The sequence below is a fragment of the Colossoma macropomum genome, unplaced genomic scaffold (genome assembly GCF_904425465.1).
Source record: "Colossoma macropomum unplaced genomic scaffold, Colossoma_macropomum, whole genome shotgun sequence".
NCBI classification, from domain to species: domain Eukaryota; kingdom Metazoa; phylum Chordata; class Actinopteri; order Characiformes; family Serrasalmidae; genus Colossoma; species Colossoma macropomum.
The window spans coordinates 14,810,977-14,836,283 of record NW_023494789.1 but is presented as its reverse complement, the minus strand read 5'-3'; the positions used below and the strand labels follow the sequence as shown (position 1 = coordinate 14,836,283).

General features: G+C 39.0%; 1 protein-coding gene across 2 annotated transcripts in view; it reads right to left on the bottom strand.

Moving 5' to 3' along the window:
• The window catches only part of cachd1 (cache domain containing 1), a 75,753-nt gene extending 52,605 nt beyond the window's left edge, over positions 1 to 23,148 (bottom strand). Inside the window, exon 1 of one of the 2 annotated variants that reach the window (XM_036570229.1) lies at positions 22,499 to 23,148. In XM_036570229.1, coding sequence (XP_036426122.1) covers positions 22,499 to 22,753 — 255 coding nt within the window. In that variant the 5' untranslated portion in view covers positions 22,754 to 23,148. The remainder of the gene's footprint in view (positions 1 to 22,498) is intronic. The other variant, XM_036570230.1, reaches the window with a different exon arrangement.
• Between the last annotated feature and the right edge of the window lie 2,159 nt (positions 23,149 to 25,307).

Here is a 25,307-nt window from a genome sequence, read left to right as displayed (position 1 = left end):
ACAAAATTTTGGGCTGAACAGAACAACAAAAATGGTCGAAAATTAGTTGGGGAAAAAAAAAAAAAACTCATCCCATTACCTTAAATTAAAAGTATATATGTTTTTTCCTTCTCCTGTAAAGTTACAGTTTAGAGGTTTTGTTCAGCAACAGCAACACATTTTTTTGGTGCAATATCACATTTGCCTGTCCAGCAAATAAACAGAACACATACAGAATCACACATTACACTATAGGCTGCTATATCAACCTGTCAAAATCTTTAACCATCTCGAACAGGGATAGAAAGTGCTCATCCAAGTAATTCAATACTGCATGTCTATAATGCAGCATGTTAAAACAATACCAATATGATATTTTGCTTTCACCATGCAAGGTAACAGGAACCTGGCATAAATTATTCACATTGCTCTGATCATTACTGGGACATATCACTGATGGAATGAAGCACATTTGAAATCTAGAAGGTCTCATACCAATAAGCACGAACATCTGATACAAAGGAGGAAAGCTGTAAATTCACTGACAAAGCAAGCTAAACTTGGAAACCAAATCCACCCAGCCCAGTGGTGTTGACATTCAAAATGAATGACAAACCATAGCACTGTAAGGAATCCACTGGCTGAGGATTTGTAAAGGGGCTCTTCTTTCAGCTGCTTTGGCTCAGTATATGGTGTCTATGGTGGTTATTAATCTTATCAACCCCAGGGTTAATCTCAACTGCGGTTGAATGAATGTCTGAAATGGCTAAAGCTCAATCTGCCCTTGATCCAGGCTTGCTGAGGCTCTAACATTCCCTTCAATAGAGGCATGGTGAGGGAGATCCACTCAAACTAAGCCCTCTACAGGGTGGCTTATTGTGGCAAGACTACGATCACCCCAAACTCCAACCACTGCGCTCCACATAACACAGAACAGACACAACTATGCAAAATATCATTAATCTTTTAGAGCTATTCATATTTGGCAGACAACTAGCAAACAGGGCTTCAACATAGCAGCTCTAAGAGTACATGATTTTTTGTTTGCATAATTACGTTTATAACATAAGTTATTGTTTGCAAAAATTTCAAAACTTAAAAAATTCAATTGATAAAAGGCCTGATTAGCTGACATCCAAACAACTACTTGTTACTATGACGTTTATGCAGTTACTGTACAATGATTATTTATAGGCTCTTATGTTACATGTAGTGTTTTAGAAGTACTGCGAATACCCATCATATACTCAGAAAAGTGTGTTACGTAATTTGTTAAGATAATAACATATCATCAAATTGCCCACCTCTAGCTCTAAATTTCCCTACATATTGACTGCAGCTGCTCTTTATGACAATAAACCAGCTGAGATACACGGTCAAAGCATGCGACTTCATACTACTTATGCCACAGTGCTGATGCTTGTCCGTATTTCCATTGAAACGGCCCGATGGAGGGGGATAAACCTATTAGCAATTCAGCCATCTTCAAAGGCAAGAGGCCGTCCAGCTAATCCTCATTAATTTGGGATTGTACCGGCAAGTGAAAGGGTTTGCTCACACAATGCAATGAACAGGGAAGGTGCCCTAATCCACCCTTTAGTCCTACACGGTGGTCACTGGCCTGACCCCGTTTCAACTGTTTCCTGCACAGGGCTCTAGGTAAGAGCAAAGCGCAAACTTCAACACTTCTGCAACACCTACTATTCAGGCTCATATGGTAAATAAGGACTGGGAAAAATAATTGATCTTTATATGCATCGTGATCAGACTTTTTCCTTCACTGGTCAGATGAACAACAAACACTATAAACTACATTGTGTATAATGTAACATAAAAAGATTACAAAAACCCATAGCTTATTTTTTTTCCTGTTTATTAGTTTTCCGTTAGTGGTGGGCAACACGACAATATTTTACAGTTATCATGAAAAAAAAACGTTATTGTGACAAGTAGCATGCTTTGGTGAGCATATTATAGATACAGTCTACATTTAAAGAACACTGACTAAGTGCATGTTTTATTGAAATAAAAGAATAACTAGTCCTGTTTAACTGGTTTTAGTGAAGGACAGTATGGGAAATGTCGAATAAAAGTCACTTTTGTCACTAGCGCATTGTGTGTCTCTGTGTTTACTTATCAGGATACATATTTTGTATTGTGAAAATATCTAAGTATTGTGATGTGATATTTCTGCCAAATCACCCACCCCCATCTTCAGGTTAAACCTATTCAACTGTGAAAGGAAGACGTAGCGTGTCATGTGTAGGCTACATTCAAACTCAACTAATGTTACTTGTGAATATGGAAATATATGGACGGTGGATCATAATGTAGGCCAGAAAAATCAAAGGTTAAGATGCATAAATAATTAGTTTATAATCACATCTTAGTACATCAAATAAAAAAAAATCACACAGAATCATAGGTACTTTAGGATTCCCAACCTTAAAATCTATGGCAACTATATAATGATCAGTGAAAATACAGTTATAAGGAGAATTTACTTTGATGAAAAAAGGACACATTTAGTATTGAATTTTATCCATTTTGTTGATTTTTGCCCTATACAAAATGATGCTGTCCACACTTTTGGCTACTGTTCACAGATTGATGTGGCTGAGCAGCTATTCTGTGAGAGCACAGACACAGCAGAAAGCTGAAAGCAGAAAGCACAAGCTAACTATTTTTGCTATATTCTCCTATTTTAACTTAAGCTCTGTATCCCTTACTGTGTGGAACTGATTGGGATCAATCTTCTAAATACAAGGTACTGTGAGACTGTAACTACATACCATTTTTAACTGTACAGGAGAAAAAACAAAAATGCTTAGGCTGCATGAAAATAAATTGCATGACAAATCAGGCTACTGGATCAGCAGCGTAATTTGTACTGACCGCCACTACAAAACAGTATTGGGTTTGGATAAATCACACCTGACTGATACTGAACTTAAAGACACAGTGTATAAGTTTTGGGGATTTGGAGACCTCTCTGGTGGAAATGTGGAAATTGCAAACTACATGCAAAAGAACGTTTTGTAATGTCGCTTGTGCTTTGGAATCCTTCCCCATGCAGAAGAATCTGGTAATTGTGTGCACATTAAACGAGTATTCAAGGAGAGCTCAGTCAAAATTTGTGAGGATGTAAGTAAACTACCAACCACTGTCATCATATCTTCATCAGCATAATGCTGATTCTGAATTTGAGACCTAAACATCAAGCAGCACCGCTCTGAGCCTCCGTGTGTGATATTTATACATCAATATGACGTGGTCTGAAAAACTTCTCCAAATCCGAGCCAACACTTCTGACTTTTAAATTATTAATTCAGGTTTTACAGGGTGACTCACAGCAGCATATTTTAGCATGTTTTTTCCCTTCTTACTCAGAAATGCTTCTTCTTTCAATTTTACCCAAAAGTAAGTATTGGTGTCGATTGCAATCCAGTAGTCCCTGGATCAGTATGCTATTAGTATCAAACTACATGCTATGTGGTTGTATTTTCTAGAGCCCCATATTTCCTCCTTGGACAGCACCTAGCAGCTGTGGCAGGGACTGGGGTAACCGGGCACAAACAGAGAAGATGAAAGCACAGAGAACAGGAGGCAGGAGTAGAGGATGATGTGGAGGTTTCCTGCTGCAGGTAGCTTTTTCTCCCCATTCTTCCACTCCTCTTCCAGCTCACACTCACAGGAGCAGTGGGCTCATTGCACTACAAAGACTACTGGCCTAGAATGTGGCATCCTCACTTTTCCTCTGATGTGATTTTTCTATTTTTTTGCCACCCCTATACACAAACACGCACACACACTGTCTTTACCTGTTTCCAAGGACACAGCTGTATAAAATAAATAAATAAATACAAAATAAAAATAATATATTTTACATTATGCAATATGACTGCATTCATAAAATCATTATGAATTTTACTTTGTTTTTGCAAATAATTTCAATCTCCAACAGCCACAGTTTCATCATTGAATCATTGAAGCAGAGAGCAAACATATCCATCATGAAAAACAAGCCAGGTTTAAATGTTTGACCACACACACACACACACACACACACACACACACCACACACACACATATATATATATATATATATATATCAAAAACATATTTTTAATGGCACACTTTAATTAACTTGTTGCCAATCAAGCTGTGAACAGACTATTAATTAAAGAGTGTTCGATGCCGTGTGCCAGAGCTTGATCTAGTTTGAAGGCAGAGTATAAATTAGTTAATCTTGCATCTCACTAACAAATTTACTGAGCCTACAGTAAATCCACTTATGACACAGGCTGAACCCAAAACTCTTTGAAGTGTCAAGTTGTGGGGCTGAGATATGCATTGCCAACATCTCAGCTTGGTGAGAGTGTGTGTGTTCACACATGAGAGAAATTTAGTGAAATTTGTTTCACATGCAAGAAGCAAGAAAAGTGCAATTTTTAACTCAGACTGACTCAGCTATAATCTTAATGGACCATGAGCTTTTTAAATGCTTATGAAAAGAAAAAAAAAAATCCTCCCTTTCCATTGTGCCAAAAAAGGGGGAGTGCGACAAGGCAAGCCCTGCAGAAGCCTTGTAGAATAGTGACCGTTTCCAAGGTAACATACAAGCAGCAGAGACAAAACATTATGCTCATAAAATTTCAAGGCCTTGGACTCTTATGCACTTCAACATGACTGCATTTGATGATGTCTGGCTACGATATCTGAGAAAAAGGAGAAAGCAAAACTTTAGGCTAGAGGAATAATAAGGCAACACAGAACATGTGTGAGTAATTTAACTAAATGCAGGGAGGCATTCGACTAACTAAACACAGTAAGTCACCATCACCAAAGCAGGTTTGCTGTGTGCCTGTGCTCTCGGCCTGCTTTGCGCTGAATGCATTTTGACGGTGCTCCACACAGAGATCGAGCAAGTGTGAGTGGAGGGCCGACAGAGCTCAGGGTCCTGCAATAACAAAACCCCTTTGTAAAAACACTGCAGGGCCCGCTGAGGGACTGGGTCACAGAGCGGAATCTCGAGCAGATCTCCAGCTCACGGCAGCCCTGTTTTCTTTCAGTCCAGCAGACAGGATATAATGGTTTCCACATGTGAAGGGGGCCCAAATAACAATGACAACAGTTGAGAGGCCGGGTGTTTTATTACCTTCCCTTTCCACATGCAGCCATGGCTGCAGGGCTTCCAGTATATATGAGCCACGATTCCACCAAGAAAAGAAAGGATAGCACTTGTGAATATACTTGTGGTACGCAAGAGAAACAAAACTAGAAAATGAGTTTGTTGGTCTGCTTCTTTGCATAGAATATTCTGTAATGAAGGGATTTTTACAAGAGGAGAAAAATGACAATGAATCACACTGAAATTTATCAAATGACCGATTCATTTACAGCACTAGGATGAGAGAATACAGAGTATTTACATTGAACTCTACTGCTTCAGCTGCACTATTTGCATCATGCAAACAGAACCACAGTGGTATAACATTTAAAGAACAGACTTCCACAAGAAGAGAAAAGCAAAATCAAATTACATATTCAGTAACAATGTTCTTAGCCTGGGTCAAAGTAGTGCATTATATAATCAATTACATCACATGCATCTTTAGCATCATGTAAATTAGGGCTGCAGGATAAATCGCAATATGGGCTCCGTTAAGGGCTACAACGACAGAATAGCAGGAACATAGTGTTAAAAGCCCAACAAGTGCTTCTCTGCGCCGGACTTGAACCTTGCTGTCTTACGCAGAGTGAGTAACTGAATCTTTGGCTAAATGGCCAATTAAAAAACATATACATGAATAGCTCAAAATCTACTCTATCCTGAATTAGTACCCTATAAAAGGCTGCTGTCACAACAAATCTGCATCATCATGAGAAGCTTTTTACACACCTAAATAAGTCTACATGTGGCACATTCAGTCAAACGCACACTAATTTAATAATAACAATAACTAGTAACACTGATAACTAGTGTTGCACTGATACTGGCACTTAAATGCAGTACAGGTTTCGAAGGGGATACTGATACCTATGACCAACACCACAAAGCAATGTCTGACGCATACACTTGCTGACACGCACATGCACATCCAGAGAAACTGCTGTGTACTTACATGTACACACCACAGGTTTATCTATTTATTGTTCAGTTCTATTTTTAACTATTATGCACAAAACAAATTACCTTTACTTCAGTTTAACCATGGTTCTTATTACTAATTACATATATATATATATATATATATATATATATATATATATATATATATATATATAATACACACACATATACATATACATACATACATATATATACATACATATACATACATACACATATATATATATATATATATATATATATTATTTTGTGACAAAGAACAGATTTCACCAAAATAAAATATTTTAAAAATGTAATTGTAGAAATATCAGGACTCTTATAGGTCAGCCAGGTTAGATAGAATTAGCATTGGTATCGGTACTCTGTTTCGGCCTATATTTAAAGATTTGGTATAGGTACAGGTATCAGAAGGGAAAAAGTGTTATAAGTGCATCTCTAACCATAACATTCAGCAGCTTTATCGAAAATTGGATATTATGTCCATGTCATGCAGCCCTAATGTAAATGAGAAAACTACTACAAAACACTTTCACCACGCCAGGTTAGTGCCTCTCCCAGTGGATTCAAATTAACTTCAAAACCATCCAGATGGTTGATGTGCAATAGTGCAACACTACGAGCCCAAAGCAAAATGCCCTAGGAGACTGAAGTTGCAGAAGTAAATATGAGAGTAGGTCAGGCTCTCTGATCTCTCGTCTGGAGGTATGTTCAAATTTGGTAGGCGTCTATGTGCTAGTGGCAGAGTTAGAGCTTCAAAAGCAAAGTGCGTCTCACATCACATTGCAAAGCAAAGCAGGCCAGGGAGTGAAAGAGAAGAGCAAAAAAAAGGAAAGCAGAACCTGGAGCTCACAGCTCTGTTTGACATTCCAAGAGCTCATCTATCTAACCAGGGCAAGGGAACCACTGCCCCATTTCCTGCCCTACTGGCAAGATCTGCTATGGTCTAGCATTATCTAGCCACTCCCAATCAGACCAAATTTGGACTAGTGCTCAGAGATGTGGACGCTGCTCCAAATCACACAGCGAAAAGGGAAGCCAGGAAGCCAGCACTGGCTAGACAGATGCTGTAGAGACAATGAGTGATGATTAAGATATGCCAGTGAGCATTAATTTATGGTTCTAAAACTGCCAACAAATTGGAGTCAGTCTGGTAAGAAGACACAAAGCATATTTCAGAACAAGAGGTAAAGCAAACACAGTTAAACACGCTGTAGTTCATTTCTATGATGTTAATTATAAAATCTACATTTCTGGATTAACTACAAAGCAATGAACTAAGCTATGAAACTATCAGCATATATTCTGACATTCATGCTAATAAATAGACATATCTATTAAATCAAAATTAACATAAAATCCAAATAAAAATGTACTGCTGAGTTGAAAAAGGGTGATGTAAGACAACATACAGAGCAAATAAATCTACTTGAGCTTAGATGTCTAGACATAGTTATGGCATACTGTACTGTACAAGTCAGAGACCACTCTCATTTATTTAATTTCCAGTCAAAACAGCCATTAAGTACAAGTCATTCATCTTTCAGGAGATCTTTCTAGAGAGATACAAGAATCTCCAAAAGTGGAGTTCAAAAAAGTATTACAAGATATAGAGCATATAAAGACAACCACACAAGACCTGGTACATCACAAACGGTCACCATCAGATAAACAGAACTTAGAGCTTTCATCTTTGAGAGTGAGGAGAAAAAGACTGAATTTTGGAGGTAAGAAAAACCCTCCAGATTTCTGTGAAAAACTGAAAGCAAGTCTCCCAAAGAGAATAACACTAAATACTGAAAACACTGATATTTATTTATTGAGGCTTCTGTGTAAATTTCAGTTTAATATGTTTTATGCTTTGTTTGAAGGGCCATTTTGACTGGAAATTGAATGGATGAAGGGTAGTCTTTGATTTCTTCTCAGTACTTTATAACACGTAGATGTCTCAATGAATTACAGTTTATGGTTCTAGAGACCTGGACACAGTGTATTGGACAGCATTGTTTTTAAAGACCCTGGGAGCATTTCTGTATAACATTTAAATTGTTTATGATAAACATCTAACAAAGTTTAAAGGGAAAAAATAAAATTGAAGTAGGACAAAACACTCCTCAATAAACAACAAAATTCACTGATCAGACCTGTCTAAGAACACTTTGGGCATGTTTCTTTATATACCATACACTGTTTTGGACATTTTTATGCCGTAAAAACCCATGTCCCCATTAATTTACACATTTGGGGGGCCATTTAAATCTGCATAAATATACAAAAGTACAAAAACAGCAGGCTGATCACACATCACTTCCCTTGGTCATGCACAAACTTTTCTTTTTTTGTTTATGTTCCCATGGCAATGCACAGCTTTGAGACAGAGAAGTTGCGTTTTCTAGGTTTTACTTTGAATTGGTTTTATCAAGTCACAGATCTTAAGGATTATTGAGAGTTTTATATTTGTAATCATGTTTTCAACCCTACATAGATACTGAACACAATGGCACATGCACAGAGAATTGGGATCATACAACCGTGTTAGCCTTGCGATTGGTTAGGGAAATGTTAAACGAAAGCGTTACCCACTATGAAGACCACCCATTTAACATGAAAAGGGGAGAAATACTGACGAAATATAGCAGACATTTATTAGACTTTGGGAAGGTATTCATAGGAAATACTTTGTACATGTATGTTGTGTGTCCAGCAGAACTTAATTAGAAAGAAAACATAAGATTTAAGTTACCAGGGGCTTTAAGAATGCCAACAAAGAAAAACAAAGTCACAGGCCATTACATGCACATATTCACGTGGGGTATGATCAACAATCTGAATACACAGACAGGTGAGTTGTGGAAGCAAAAATGTGAAATTCTGTGCTGTGTGTGTTTTGAATTAACCACCGTTTGTAGAAGGTTCAGATTTTGCATGCCTTCATGGCCCATGTACTGGCTACCCGAGCGCTTTCCAATCCTCAAACTGCTCCAACCCACAACTCCCACAGATGGTGTGAGCTTTGCCAGGGAGCACTGCCCTTTTTGCCCAGTCTCCTTCATACCACCTAAGCCAACCCTGTCAAGCACATGCCAACAGACCTGACATCTGCAGCCAGAGTGGTACTCGTGATATGCTTTGTTCTGGGATTTTTAGGTGAATTACACTATATCTGAAAGCACAGGAAATGAAGAGAGGGCCAAGTTCACAGCTTGGAAATTGTAACAAATGTAGAATGAAAGATAAATGACAGTGTGGATATTGTGGCTTGGGGAACTTGGTGTACTTGAAAAAAGGGCCTATACTTTAAGGGACAAAACACTAGGTCTAATTTTCCACATAAAGTGTGCAACTCAAATCAAACATCACAAAAAGTGAGCCTGTTTGAACTTACTGGAAAAAAGGCAACAATCAATACTTGAAGCCTTGTTAAGAATGATATTTCAGATCTAGCCTGCCAAAAAATTCACACAGCACCAGTGACAAGCTGCCTTTCAAATCAGGGAGAATAATTTGTGTTATGCACCTTTTGCATTAATCCAGCCATGTCAGCTAGACGAACTGTGCTCCAATTAATATTGGTGAGTTGCGGGTCATCTCCTTTCGACAGTAAATGAAAAGCGAGATCACAAAAAAAAATGGATTTTGTCTGAAATGGTGAAAGCTTCTCTTCTCTGAGGTGTCCATCTAGTGGGTGACAGAACTAAGGGGAAATGTGTCCTTCCTCTGTCCTGATGACCCACAGTCATGGCTCAGGTGGTGGTGATGAGGCCAGCTGACAGGATGGCAGGGGTTCAGAGGGGGAGCTCTGCGGGGCTTTCACTGAGGAATGTAGCCATGTTTCAAGGGATACTGACCCAGGCCTGACCACCCAAAACTCAAGACTAGAGAGTAAACAGCATCTGTTATTCATGGAAATGTTGAGCATGGAAAAAAAATCTACCCAATGACTAAAATTTGAGTGAATGGCACATTTATGGCTTTAGGTACATGTCCAAAATCATTTCAGCAACAGACAGCGATGTAGATACTATATGCACATTTTTGACAAGTGGGAGAAAATAACAATAGGCATCAAGGATTGCTTGTCAAGTATAAACAAGACCCAGAATACACCAACAACAACTGTGTGCATTAAATGATACACTCAGCTTTTTTAACAGTTCAGAACATACTGGAATAGTGTTTCAATCATTTATAATATGTCACTGTCTGGACAAAACCTTGTATCTCCATTTTTTAAATTTTTTTTAAATCAATTTATAAAATAGCAGGTACCCTTCACATTGTGTAAAATCTCATGACTGACGGACCAAAAGAAATGGTCCAAAATTTGTTGGAATAAAATCTTGTTGCACTAACTTTCATTTAAAGTTAAGAATGTTTTTTCCTTCTCTTGTAAGTTACTATTTTGGAAATTTGTTCTGACAGCACTAAACCATCCCTAGCATGATAGCTCACTGCAATAGTTACAGTTAGCTCTTTTCCTTCATTGTACTCTCAGAAAAAAATGTCTGTCGCACATAAATTATTTATTTAAAGTACAAATTTGAAGAATTTGCATTATTGCACCACTAGGTGTATATAGCTTTCACCAGTTTGTTTCAGCAAGCAATAAAGATGTACTGGCCTACATACTATGCAACCTCAGAAGCTTTTGAAGGGAATCCAAAATGAAAACCAAGAGAGCCAAAAGAGGAACCACTTTTCAGTGATCAAGAAGAACCCATTCCGTTTAGGATCAGCGATTCTACACGGCCAGCTCCTGACCCATTCCTTGGATCCTGCTGCTAACTCCAGTTCAGAGGACAAAGCCTCTTTAGGCCGTCTGCCGGATGTGTACTCCCTGAACACTGTGAGCACGCTCAGATGGACACAGAGGCCTGGTTACAGACAGGCATCAGTGAGCTGGACGGAGATGGATGGGGAAAGGAGGGCCCCTAGAACCCATAGAGCTGCCAAAGTCCATTAGACTCACTCAAATAGGCCTGCTAAGGCTGCACACCAATCAGCTCCTCCTTGAGAAAAACCATGGAAAAATCTTCAGGAGTACATAAGTTACAGACTGTTGTTTACAAACTTCAAACAGTAGCTTTGGTTCTGCTGTGTTGACAGAAGGAGGACTGTAATGATGAGACTACAAAAGAAGCAAGAGGACTCATCTACCCTGGAGCTGCAAACATTAATTTTCTAAGCAAGGTCCTTAATCTCAGCAGTGATTTCTACTGCAGTACTGCAGGAAGTGCACACACCCCTCTTGGGTACATCTATGCAGTAGTTGGGTCTTCAAAGTGGTGAAAATTTCTTTTTATTTTGCATTTAGAGAACATTTCCGGAACGAAAAAACAGCAATGTTCCATGTAATAGCCTTGCAATATCAGGGCATCTTCACTGCCACTGCAATGAGACCTCCCTCACAAATTACACATCCAAGAAATAAACCCAGCGCTGGAGACCTCATGCAAAGTCTTAGCCTATTATTAGAAGGTCAACCCATATGCAAACACAGGCAGCATCAGGGAGCTCCAGACAATACTAGATATATTTTTTCCCTTTATTCTAAATAAACACAATTAATAATTCTTGGCACATTTAAATTGTGCCACTATGTCCCATAGACTTATTGCCAAATCAAATTACTGATGAATCTAAAATACATAGTTTTTTTTGCCTCTTTACCTGAAACCTAGAAAAATATAAATCCACTTGAGAACAAGAAGCCAATAAAACACTGATATTAAATGTTCATTTTTAAAAAAGTAAGTATGCACGTATACTTGGGAAAGACCATAAATAAATTCACACTCTCAAGATACATTATGTATATTATGTATCATTTCCACGTCTCAGAAAACTTGCAGCAAAAACATACACAGCATATCATCAGGTCGTATTTTAGTCTACGTTCCTCTGACTGCTAACTGAACAGTGACACTTCTACCCAGAAAACTGTTGGTGTTCACCCAAGCCTCTTACAAGAAAAAAAGGAAAAGATACTCCTTGTCTCCCATCCAGGGAAATACAGGAATGTGACGGTTGGTTTTGGCACCATCTTCCACCTTTTCTGAAGAGCAGGCATTCCAAACAAACAAGCACCATCACTTAGCATAGCTTTGTGAAGAACCCAAACAGAGATGACAATCGGGATGAAAGGCTAGGAGAAACCCTCAAACGCAGCTGAAATAGCCTCACTGCGGCTACAGCACGGTAAACTACACAGCCTAATACAAGCACACATTCAGACAGATACAACTGGAAGCTAAAATGAAGGGGAAAGAAGCCCTCCCAGAGCAGCGTGGTAAAATCCAGAAAAAGAGCAGTATGTGTAATGAGATAAGCTGAGCTGAGCCAAGTTAATATTTGCTGTTGAATAAACTAATCACATTATAATCACATAGGAGCTTCTCAAATATATCCCCATAAACCCACTATATATTCAAAAACACTAACATTTCTCAACAGTAATTGTCAGTTGCTAGGCAAAATTAAAATGCTTGGCACATGGAGGCTGGCACCAAGCTATCAATAATGTATAGTACTGATGTTCTAAAGACGGCACTTCAAACAGGACCGACTTAAAAATGCACATTTGCACACTACATGACTCACCTACAGAGGAGCAACAGCTATGAGACGAAGCAAAGCTGATTTTCATTTAGCTAATGCTGAAAAATCACTCATTTATCAGACTAATGCCACTTCCTTATTTAACATTTCAAAAAATGTTGTTGAAAATATGAAGGGAAAAAACATAAAACTCAACATTTAAAAGGCTTATCACACATTGTTCTTGTATGTTATTTTTTCCACTGAGGTCAACTTATGATGTTAGTGTGGATGCGTGTCAAAAAACTTCCCTTTTTTAATGATTCTTTTCCAACCTCTCTTTACACCTTAGAATTAAATAGGCTGTTGTCTTTTCTGTGCCTAATATATGTAAATAAAGACGCACCAACACAGAATGAACAAAAAAGAATGAGAAAAAATTCGAACGGTCAATCAGTGTCAGAGAAGTACGTAAACATGTGATGTGTGTGTATACATAACATGTCTGAAATACTCTCATTAGTGCACCCATATACAATCTGCAAGACACCTGAGGCCACCTGCATTCCCACAGTGCTCTGGTGCACCATCTCTCTGCAAACGTTCATTAGTCACAATCTTCCTTTCAGCAGCCGCCAGGGACCCAGCAAGCTGTCCCCAAGGCTCCTGTAAAAGACACGCTGGCACTGGACCAACTCTCTCTTTCACACACTCTCACACAGCACTGCAAGTGCCAAGCAGACTGCAGACAAGTACTATAAACACTTAGCACTTTCAAACGAATGCATGGTGTGCACATATTTAACTCTCTTTCCTACAGCCCCTCTCCTCACATACATATACTCACACATACATATATACAACAACAGCAACAACGACAGCACTTCCATCACAAGTAAACAAGACAGTAAATCAGTTTACACTGCTAATATGATCCCAACTTAAGGTCAGTGAGTTTATCTAAAGCCACCCTTCAACGTCTCGATCGTGCCTATGGGGGATATAAATAAATAAACATGAATAACTTTGGCAGTGCTCATCAATTTATACACACACACACACACACAGAAGGCCTGACCACACAGTCTAAGTACTTTCCAAAGCCACTTTCATGTTTACATACCAGCGAGGGGAAATGTACTGTCTCCTAACACCCAGCTTCTTTTGCTGTGCTAATGCAGGTGTTGCATTACCAGTGGGGCTGGGCAAATAAAATGACTGTCCTTGGCAGCCAGCAAAACTACGTTCAGACAGCGATAGCAAAACACAGCTGCTGCCTGTTGCTCCTGCAGTTTCTCTGCCTTTGCTATTGGATTTAAAGTCAGAGTGGGCCTTTCAGCCAAACAATTAGTGGCCTCAGAGCCACAGCTCTTTCATCTCTCCAACAGAGAGACGGGGTCAAAGTTCAGACATCATCTGAGGTCATTTCCTGTTTTATGTGAGGCACTGAAGGAGAGCACAGACTCATTAAAACAGAAAAGAAATTGAGAGAGAGAGAGAGAGAGAGAGAGAGAGAGAGAGAGAGAGAGAGAGAGAGAGAGTGAGAGTGTAACAGCTATCAGCGATACATCCTTTCAGACCCATAGCATAATAATAACAACATGTATTCGTTCGTGATTTTGTCTGAAAATGTAAAGAATGAAGGGCAGTCTCTGACTTTTGCACAGTACTGTACGTTTCAAAGTTTACATCTGACTTGTTGCTGTGACATTCTACGTTCTTCAAAAGGCCAGGGAGCTAATGAGACAGAAGTACAGGTTGTATAATGGCTCTTTGTTTAGTGGCTTCTTCCCAGGGAGAAAACAATGCTCCATATACAAAGAGGAATTCTCACCTTGCCATTCACTCTCATGGTATCAGATAAACTGCTTCTGAAGGAGGAGGTCAAACGACTCAGCCCTGAATATGAACACACTTCCTCACTTGTAAGCCCAGAGCGCAACAACCCAATGGTCATCAACGTTCTAATGGCCATTGTTTTAGAACGTTTAGAAAAAGAACTGAAACCAAACCAGAATGAATGGGAGAGAATATCTCTCTTATATTCTAGAACAGTGTGAATGGTGGAGAACGTTCTGAAGCCTCCCAACAATCCAACACAAACGTTTCACCCCAAACGTTTGGGTTTTGTTGGTATTTGCTGCATCAGTGTGTTTTGGCATTAAGAGAGAAATATTAAATCCTGCTTAACACAGGAACTTGTGAGGCTACTCTCATTTATCTTTACATAAGCTTTCTACTTGTTCATCTCATCATCCACATAAACCCAGCCATATCTTCGGCAGTCCTACTTGAGCTCTGTGAGCTTTCATATAAACAACCTAATCAATCAGCCACAAAACAAGGATATTCAAGACAGCTGGTGTATTAAAGGAGTAGAGTACGTTAAGATTGCAATCTCAGTTATTTGAAGGCTGCTGTTTTTCTATGAATGGCTGTAGGGAGCAGAGCTACAATAACAGAGATGCCCTCATGTCTGCTGCACAGAGAAAGCTTTCAAACAGAATTCAGGATTAATGAAGTGAGTTTATTTATTTATTCATGACAATAAAAGGGCCCGACCACAACGACAGGGAGCTCATTCTGTTGCTCGGCATTGTAGGAGCTTTTCAAACACCCTGTGCACAACTTCCCAGCCCCCACAATCATGCTTTCAATGCTCCAACTCAAACTGCCCCCACTGCCTGGTACAACGAGCTCCTACAGCTCAGTTTTGACACCACGCATACTCTCACGTTCACACATGCACAAAAGCCACAGCACATACCATAAAAAAGAAGTGGTCCTTCAAATTAAGGCCATCCACTTTCCAGAGTCAAGTTATCTACACTAAAATGATGAACTAAGGAGGGAGAGATGGGTGAAAGTAAATGTAAGCCTAGAAACCAGAATCAAACTAAGTCTTTAAAAAAATTCTACAAATTATACAAATCTAATCATTTAAAATTTACATTTTTAACAAAAACCGTACTTCTCTTCAACATACAGGAGGCACAAAATCTTACAGCCAGTGCATAAACAGGTGTGGGACTGAGCCACTGTGCTTTGGAGTGGGAACTGACAACTGAAGCAAAAGAAAGCGAGAAAAGAGAAGAAATGAGAAAAGCAGTCTGGTTTTGAAGCAGTGGGGACCCTGCTTATTCCTGCTTGTGAATGCAAGGCCTACTCCAGAAGAGGAAAAGGGGGGGAGGGGAGTTCAAAAACGCAAAGGCTCAAAAGGGGGTAAGCACAACCACCCCTCATACCCTACAGCAAGCAACCCAAACACACACACACACACACACAGTTTCTCACAGCATTTCTTCTTCTCCCCCACCCCATCCTGCTTTCTCTCATGGTAGTGCAGTGCAGGCCTTTCTGCTGACGCCTCTCTGATAAGGTCCTGTGTGCCATCCCAGGTCAGCTCTGCAGGAACTTATTGAGAAGGGCCGTCTGAAGGCCACACAAAAGCTAGTTCCCAGGAAGCTTCTATTCACCACTGTGTGTGTGTGTGTGTGTGTGTGTGTGTGTGTGTGTGTGAGAAAGAGAGAGCGCGTGTTAGCCTAACCTGATTGAAAAAGGCCAGTTAATTACAGCTCCTGTTTAATAAAAGACATTTGCTAAGCAGGCTCGGATTTGCCTCTGGGAGATTCTCAGTGAAATGCCCACTCTCAATAGTTCCTTCAGAACACGCTATCTAACTAGGTCGCTCTGTTATAGAGCCACATCGTAGCTGTGGGCACTGCAATGGGACAGCTCAGAGAGAGCTCAGTTAAATTCAAACACTGTGCAATGGCTAGCTTATGTTTCCTTCACTGCAGTGATAGGCTGTAAAAGGCCTACCAGGGTGGCCTTTACTGTAAGTGCAAGCTCAAGCAAAAGCACAACAAAAAAGTTTTGTAGCGGTTTTGCAAAAATATAACATCATGAAGAAACTTGAAGAAATTTTCCCGATACACAATATTTGCTCACAGACATTTTGCAACAACCATGCAAAATGCACCAGCATTAGTGTGTGTGTATATATATATATATATATATATATATATATATATATATATATATATATATATATATATATATATATATATATATATACACACACACACACACACCTATCAGGCATAACATCATGTCCATTTTATCAGCTCCACTTACTATATAGGTGCACTTTGTAGTTCTACAAATACAGACTGTAGTCCATCTGTTTCACATACATACATACACACACAAACACACACACATACATACGTACGTACGTATATGTACGTATGTATGTGTGTGTATGTATGTATATATTTTTTATATATATAATAAATAATACCAAAAAATGGTGTAAAAATGGTTTGAATAAACATCAGTGCCATGATTTTTGTTTTTTTGCAAAAATGAAACTATAAAAGAACAGCTAAAATAAATGAATGAAATAAGACAGCATAATGGATATCTAGCCAGATACTTTTTTCTATGCAGTTGACTATTTTGTGTTTTTTGTTTATAGCCTCTCTATAACTGTCCTAATCATTTTTTTATGATACAAGCAGTTGGTCGGTGTTACAAAAGTACTGACAATACACAATATATTCAGAAAGCCATACTGTGACAGTTTTTCACAATAACAATGACACATTGTCAGATTGCCCACCCCTACTCAAGCCTGGCAACCCAACAGGGGTAGATTTCAGTGTAATACTGCTGAGGCTTAGTGGCGCTAAAAAAAGACTGAACATAAAGGCAGAACATGCTGATCAATGGGAAAAACTCAGGACACAAAAACACAGGGTGACAATAGTGCAGGAAACATCAAACATTTAGGAGATCTGCAGCCAATCTGAGGGAATGAGAAATCATTTTCTGATCTATAGGGTAAAAGCTGTCTTTGGAACAACAAGGCTGTGAAAAACACACTCTTATCCTATATTAATTACTGAAAGCCACTACAACTTCATGCTCTTTCCTCATGAATAAGCAAAGACTGTATGGTACTTCTGTAAGCCTGCTGTGTGCAGATCTCTACACCAGCCTAACTTTGATGTGTGCTTGAAAGATCTGAGCATTCATCTCAGAGTTTTGTACTTTCAACAAAGGTTGCTGTCCCAAATCAACATAGCACAACTGCAGTTATATTGAGTGTCTCTTTCACCACTGAAGAAAAGTGCACCAAGAAGGACAATATTAAGGAGATCTGAAGGTACACGAAGCAATACTTTTTTGACTTTTAAACTCCAGCTGATCATGTTAAATCTAAATCATACCTATTCTGCTAAATAAATTTCATTTATTATTCAATCTACTGTGCACACCGTTTTTAATTTGTTAGAATTATGAAAATAATGCGTACTGCCTCATGAAATTACATTTCCCAAGCAACTCAAACACCATCCTGAATTCACCCAAACATCGTTCAAAGCACCTCAGATCGTGCCTAGCTGCTGTTCATAATGAAACACTCTACGCTGAGTGTTTATGGTGCCTGTAAGGCTTCATGCAGTGTGATAATTAGTCTGTATGCAAGCACAGTTGTAGGTGTCTCTTTCTATCGTTCAATCATGTCAAGGCACAGTTAACAGTTAACAATTCGCTGAGGTCTTTCAGTAAAAGATGAGACAAAAAAACAGCAACCACAACTACAAATCGAGTGTACTGTTCTCAACATGTCAGGTTTGTTTATATCTGCACTTATAAATACAAATAAATTACTTGCATAGTTACTAGCCAAAAAGCTAGTTTATTAAACAAATAATAAATTCAAACAATGAATATCATACATTGAATCATAGCCTATAGTGAGTTCAACATTTGCATGTTCAGATGCATTTTTCCTGTGTTGTAGCACAAACATATCAAAAAACTATTAAATCACTGACAGAAGAAGCATGAAATAGTACAAAATAGTCAAATATTAGCCTTAAAGACTACACTGATTCCTACCTGTTGTTAATCACTACTAATGTATGCTCCTGGGCAAAAAAATGGGCAATGCCAAAAATGGCAAAACATTAAGCTTTTAATGGTCTTAACAACATCATTAAACATACAGAACTTAGTATGACATATTTTTCTCTTTGATTTAAATGTTGAAGTCTTGTCAGTTAACTTGCAAACAAGAACAGATATTTTTCCACTCAACACTGACTGTTGAAACAGCTGAAAAACACTGCCAAGAAAGTTTGTGTTTAATATCAGACCAAATATTCTCTAAAGGGTTTAAATGTGGATTCTGACCAGCCCAAAACTATCAGTAAAAGCCATTCTATTTTTGGTTTTTGCCCATTTTTTCTGCCCAGGAGTGTAATGTGCAATTTTGAACAGGCATGTGATGTGTGTTTGAAAAATCTTCTCTCCTTCCTATCAAGAAGGCACTGTGCGCAGTAAAGAAAGAACAGTTCAGAAGGTCACAGTAGCAGAGTTAATGAACAGTCACCACAGATACTCCACAGCTATTTAATCAAAGCTTAACAAGCATTCGCCTCACAAGCCCCAAGTAATCTACCACTGGATACTCAGCCTATGTAACCAAGTTAATAATAAACTTGGCAGATATTAAACTGTGAGACTGCGAGAACACAGTAAGGAAAGAGGTGGCAGCCACCCAGGAAGAGCGGCTGTGGAGGAGCCCCAGCGGCAGTAAGTTGATGGATGGGCTGCCGTTAGCTGGATGGGTCATTTGCATTGGGGCTGTCTCAATGGGCCACTTCACCAGGGAGCAGCTCCCAAAGCAGGACTAATTTTCACCAGTGAGTGAGACAAATCCACCACAATGCATGTCCCTGGCCCTCTGGTGACTACAGAAGTAGGCTAAGGCTGACTCGGTTATCAGAGTTCACATTTTTTTTCCCTCAGTGTGTCTGTGAAGTTTTCTTAATTTAAGTTAAAAATATTTGTCAAGAAACTGAAATATGCAAAAATTGTATTCTCGATACTATTCCTCCTGAGTGGTGCAAGGGTGGGTGAGGAAAAGTACTAGATAGCATGGATAAAATGTACATTTCCCAAACAAAATCACAGCGTTTGATGATATCTACGTTTACAATGACCCATTAATTTAGATTTCTTTTGGTAAATCTGTCTAAGTCTGAAGAACTTTCAAATCAGTCATACCATTTGGCTAAAAATTGATTTTATCACTTTATTTATTACATTAAATCTTTTGGTGACATGAGGCTGATAATTATAAACAATACAATAGAAAATGCAACTCTAAATTGGGAACAAAAATATGAAAATGAAAAGTATTCAAATATATTCAAATATATACTGTTAGATGTTTATCCAGGGTAACATTACACAAACTTTAATCTTTTAGACCAATCAGAACACATTCTGCAGCTTTTGTCCACAACATACTAAATTTAATAGTTGGACATGAATGGGTTAATAAAGTTCCCAGACAGTATAACAGGCCAGCTATAGTGAACAATAACATATGCAAGGAGAGGACAGATGAGACTTAAGCTAAAAACAAAACACCATAAAGGTTTAGTAAGTCAGCACCAGAACTGTAGACCAGACACTGGCCCAGATGCTGGAATAAAGCACACACAGGATGAGGATCAAACAAAGCCCAGTCTCCAATTAATACAGGTGAAGAGGAGAATTCAAAATCACCACAATTACTGCATTACAATCAGCAGCAGCTCAAATTAGCCTCAGAGCAAACCACAGCTGCTCAGCTACACACCAGATTTCACAGAATGATATGAGTAAAACCTGAAAAGTGAGTGAATAGAGCAGTCACAGACGAGAGCAAATTTAGTTTAAGTGAAAAGCAAATTTACTCCAGCTCAAGATGAGTTATAGCACTTAACATGGCAAGGTAATTCCTTTTCATATTCTGTGAAGTGTAGTTTCGAGATGTGAATGCTACTAGAGTTCAAAATTCTGTTTGCATAAATCATCTCCAATTAGCTTCACATAAATCAAATATGCAATTTTGAGATTGATATCAGGAATACAAAATATTTACTTAACACTGACATTTATACGTACTAAATCCTATAATCAAATGCAATAAAAAGTCAGACTGGGAGAATTGCCATTCACTTCTAGCAGAGAACATTTCCAAACAGAGAGGGCAGATAGGCTAAAAAAGGTTATAAAACTCAGATCATGTCTCTGTGCATTACACTGGAAGAAATATTAGCATTAACAAACACTGCAGAGGGAATTTCTTCTACAACTCGTCCAGCCTCTTTATCCAAGACTGTAATTCAGGTGTAAAAGAGACTGGCAGTGCTACTCTGCTAGATTGTTTTCATGGGCACAGCAATATTTAAACTGGAAGCAGATAGGCCTGGTTTGCGGAGAATTGGTCTGACTAAATACACAGCTCAATTTAACACAACTGCTTGAAATGAATGTTAATTTTTTTCCTTTCGGAGAAAAAAAAAAATAAAAAAAAATCACCAACTTGTACTACAGCTGCAAAGCTGACCTCCAAACAGACATTAAAAGAACGGCTGCCAGAGTATTTGAAAATTTGCCTACATGAGCAAACCATTCATTTGATTTATTATCAATTATGAGACTAAAGGGAACAGAAGAGTGTGTGTGTGTGTGTGTGTGTACAGATGAGAGAGAAAGGGGAAAAAAATAGAGGAAAAAAAAACGAGCAAGAGAGATGCACAGAGAGAGAGAGAGAGAGAGAGATTATTAACATCTAAGTTTGACAAAGGAGTAGAGATGGGAGTGGCGCAGCTCCTCTGAGATGGTGATGCGTGTGATGTGTTCTACAGCTTTTCACAGAGATGAAAGGCCATTTGGGCTGGGCCCCCCACTGACCATCCCTCTGCCCATTCACTGTGAGGTGTACACTCCTCACACTCCACCACCATCACATCACACAGTCATAACAAAGTCTGCCATTTGTTTCAAAAGCACACTTTGGAAATGAGCACAGTGTCTCCAGCAAGAGCCGCCGCTCTTCGCGTTTAGGACACATTTTGTTCAAAACAAAATCGAGCAGAGCCTTTTTGGTTTTGATGCTGTCAATTAATCATGCGACATTTTAACAGCATTAATCACAAAGCCTCAATTCGAGCGTACTGCTCTGTGAAGCCAAACCTATGTCCCTAGTTCAGTGCTGCACAGCCATATAGGCTAGACTATATTATTTTACTACTTTTCTACCAGTACAGATTTCCATTCACTTCCAACCTTTATTTTACTCTAAGCATATGTTCAAGGCCGGATCCAGAAATAAGAATTTAACTGTATTGTATACAGTTGTGTGTATTTTATGCATGTGGTACGTTGCAAAATTAAACCCTTTAAATATCGTGTGCAATTATACGGTCTACTTGCAAAGACCTCACAAGTATGTTTAAGCTGACTCTGAATAATATGTTGTAAAAAACTCGCACATTTGAGGATCTGACTGTCAATGTATTGAAACTGTCTGGTGTGGAAAAAAAATGTCATAAAAATTTCCATCTTTTCAGGACATATGATTCGGATTGTTATGTACTCTGTGGTTATTAGGTTATTATATGCATTAAACTTCAAAGCAAACATCCTTCACATGACTACAACCAGTATACTGTTAAACCCAGTGTACCGTGGTGTACTTCGGGAGTACAAATACAAGAAGCAGAAACGTTTAACTGGAAAATATATAAACACATATAGCTACATACACACTTGACACTTTTACACTGCAGCCTCACGGCGGCTGCAACCAACACTACAGTGTAAGTTAGCTAAATTAGCTGTTAAAACCTTTAACGTTACAATCTGCAGCGTGTTTTAACGCCACCACTTCTCCACTCAGACAAAAATACAGGCTACTGACAAAGGTCCTCGTCATATGCCTGGAGCATCAAAATATAAAGAAAGAAAAAAGAAAGTAACGTGAGGAGCACTTTGTGAACTTACCTGCATGGTGAATACTCCCAGCTCCTGAGCGGACAGCTTCTTCATCTGCACGGCCAAAACTTGCGCTTCCTCCAGGATCGAAAACTCACTTTCGCCGCCGCAAAGTCCGCCGCAGAGGAGCGCCAGGAAGGCTAAGAGACAGCGGCTGAAAACCTTAACCCGGCTCGGAGAAAGTTGAGCAGGACTTTCCCACGAAGAGGCGCAAAGCCGAGTAGAAATCACGGATCCAGAGCCAGCCCGCCAGCGGCTCGCCATGATGGCTCGGTGTGCAGAACAGTGTTGACGCCGAGCAGCTCTGAGGAGGGAAAACTTCAGTGCTTAGCCTAAGTTTAACTTCTCAACTCTGTCGGCGAAGGGAGCTCCGCTGTCCTAACTCCGCGGGCATAACCGAGAGGCGGTAAGACATAGTTTCATAGGTAAATTTTATCAGGTAAAATCCACTAAAAGCGACGGCGTGTACTCCTTTTTCGTTACCTTGGCCGCGCTCGCGCTAACTCCGCGTGAAGTGCGCGAGCCGGAGCAGCATCACAATGGGAGCGAGTAGCAGGAGGCGCGCTAAAGCCCGGCATGGACTCTTGCTCTCTCTGCACGGATCAGGAGCGCGTCGTGGAAGGTAGGATCGGGTTCAGAGGCTAGTGACGGGTTCGGTTCGATTCAGTTTACCGAACCGATTCCTTCGAGCTGTCTGTTTAAAAACACTGAAAGCCATATTCGACGATTGATCGATTCACAAGACAACTCAGCTTTATTCTGAGGTCTAGGAGGAGTTTAGTAAAGGAGCCCGTTGGAAAACTAATATTTGGGCAAGGATCGCAGAGCTGTGTTAGTTCCAACGGCCCCTGTCCATTTGATGGGAAAAAAAGGGATTCTCTATTGCCATCGCAGCATTATTCTAAAACATAGAAACACACAATACAGTAGTCTTAGTATAGAATAATAGCTAAACTATAGTAAATTTACATAGCAGAGAAAAATATCTGACAACAGACATCACACCAGTCATAGATTCAGTGACACGGGTTGGCAACAATGTCTCAAATGTCAATTATTTTGATTTATATAGATCAATCTTATTACAATCATATATCATACAATCAAAAAGACCAGTGTTGGTTAGCTCTGTGAAAACATTGCTCATAGTATACAATATCACAGATATATGTGCTTAAAGGATGTTATGTGTTCATGTCATTCACAGTTTAAACCCTTAAATAGTCAGGGCCTGGCAGCATGGCAAAAATTTCATTGCATACACTCTTAAAAGAGGTGGTTCTTCAAGGGTTCTTTAGTAAAGACAATGGGTCTATATAGAACCATGAACACTCAAAGAACCATTTGCATGCTTGAATGGTTCTTTGCATGGAGAAATGGTTCTTCAGATTGATGGAGAATGTTTTATGTATGGCTCTATGTAAAATCTTTTTGAAAATGGTTCTATATAGCACCAAAAAGGGTTCTTCTATTGCTACAAGTGTGACATCATAACAGTAACAGAACTATTTTTGGTGCTGTATAGAACCACTTTCAAAAAGGTTTCATATAGAACCATATACAACACATTTTCCATCAATCTGAAGAACGATTTCACCATACAAAGAACCATTTAAGCATGCAAATGGTTCTTTGACTGTTGATGGTTCTATATATAACCACTATCTTTCCTAAAAAACCCTTTTTGAGAATGTACTTCTATAATCTTTCAAACCAGCTTCTAATCATCAGCCACTAGCAGACGACAAATTACAAAAATAGTTCTGAACTTTGAAAGAGTCCTCATTACTATGACTGTCACGGAATGCTTAGAGTATAAAGGACTGATTTTAAGATGGCTGTGCTATCCTTCCCACCTAGTAACCTGAACATTCCTGTGCAACGTGAAGTCTGACTGGTGAACATTTAACTACCCGAAAGAGTCACCATAGAACTGAAAGCAGTAACATAAGCTCAGCAGAGAATGTGGTTTGAAAGAGCATTACATAGAGGTGCACATATGCCAAACTGGTCTGACAAGCACTAGCCTAGTATGTTATAAACTATTGTATCGTATTGTATTATTTGTGGACATTACATAACATATATATATATATATATATATACGTTATATATATTATGTTACAACAAATCCTTCTCAATTTTTTCTTTTTTCATGAATTTGAAATTACTTGCCGTCATTTACTGGTCTATTAATGGCTCAGATATACTTGGAATAAAATCTCCTTACATTATTGTACATTAAAATTTAAGAATGTTTCTTCCTTCTCCTGTAAAATTACCATTTTGGAAAAGTTTTTTTCAGGCACTGACAATATTGAACATGGTATAATAGCTTTTGGTAAAAACTAGGGACGTTTTGGTCCAGGTTTGCCGAAAGCAGGCAACAGGTTCTTCTGACCACCAATCAACACAGTTAGTTCTCTCTACCAGGATATGATTGGATAATAATACACCAGGGCTAGAATCTGGCCAGACGGCAGTCTTGGATTTCACCCAAGGTGGAATAAAAACATGACTCCTGCTACAAGCTCCTGATGGTTCCTCCCACAATGATTCTGGATTGAATTTTTCTCCAGATTATTTGAGGAGAAGCAGTGAGTTATACTCTATTTAGAGAAGTGGTGTTTCACTCAAGAGCTGACGTGAGGGGATCAATAGGCTTAGAAGTCTGAGATAAAAACGTCTCAACTGCTTCCCAACATGACAGTACATGCAATAATTTAGGGAAATGGAATGGCTGAGGTAGAAGTTGTACAAAATCAGCAGATTTCTGGGAATTATAGGTTATTCCATGTATAGTATATGTGTGCCCATG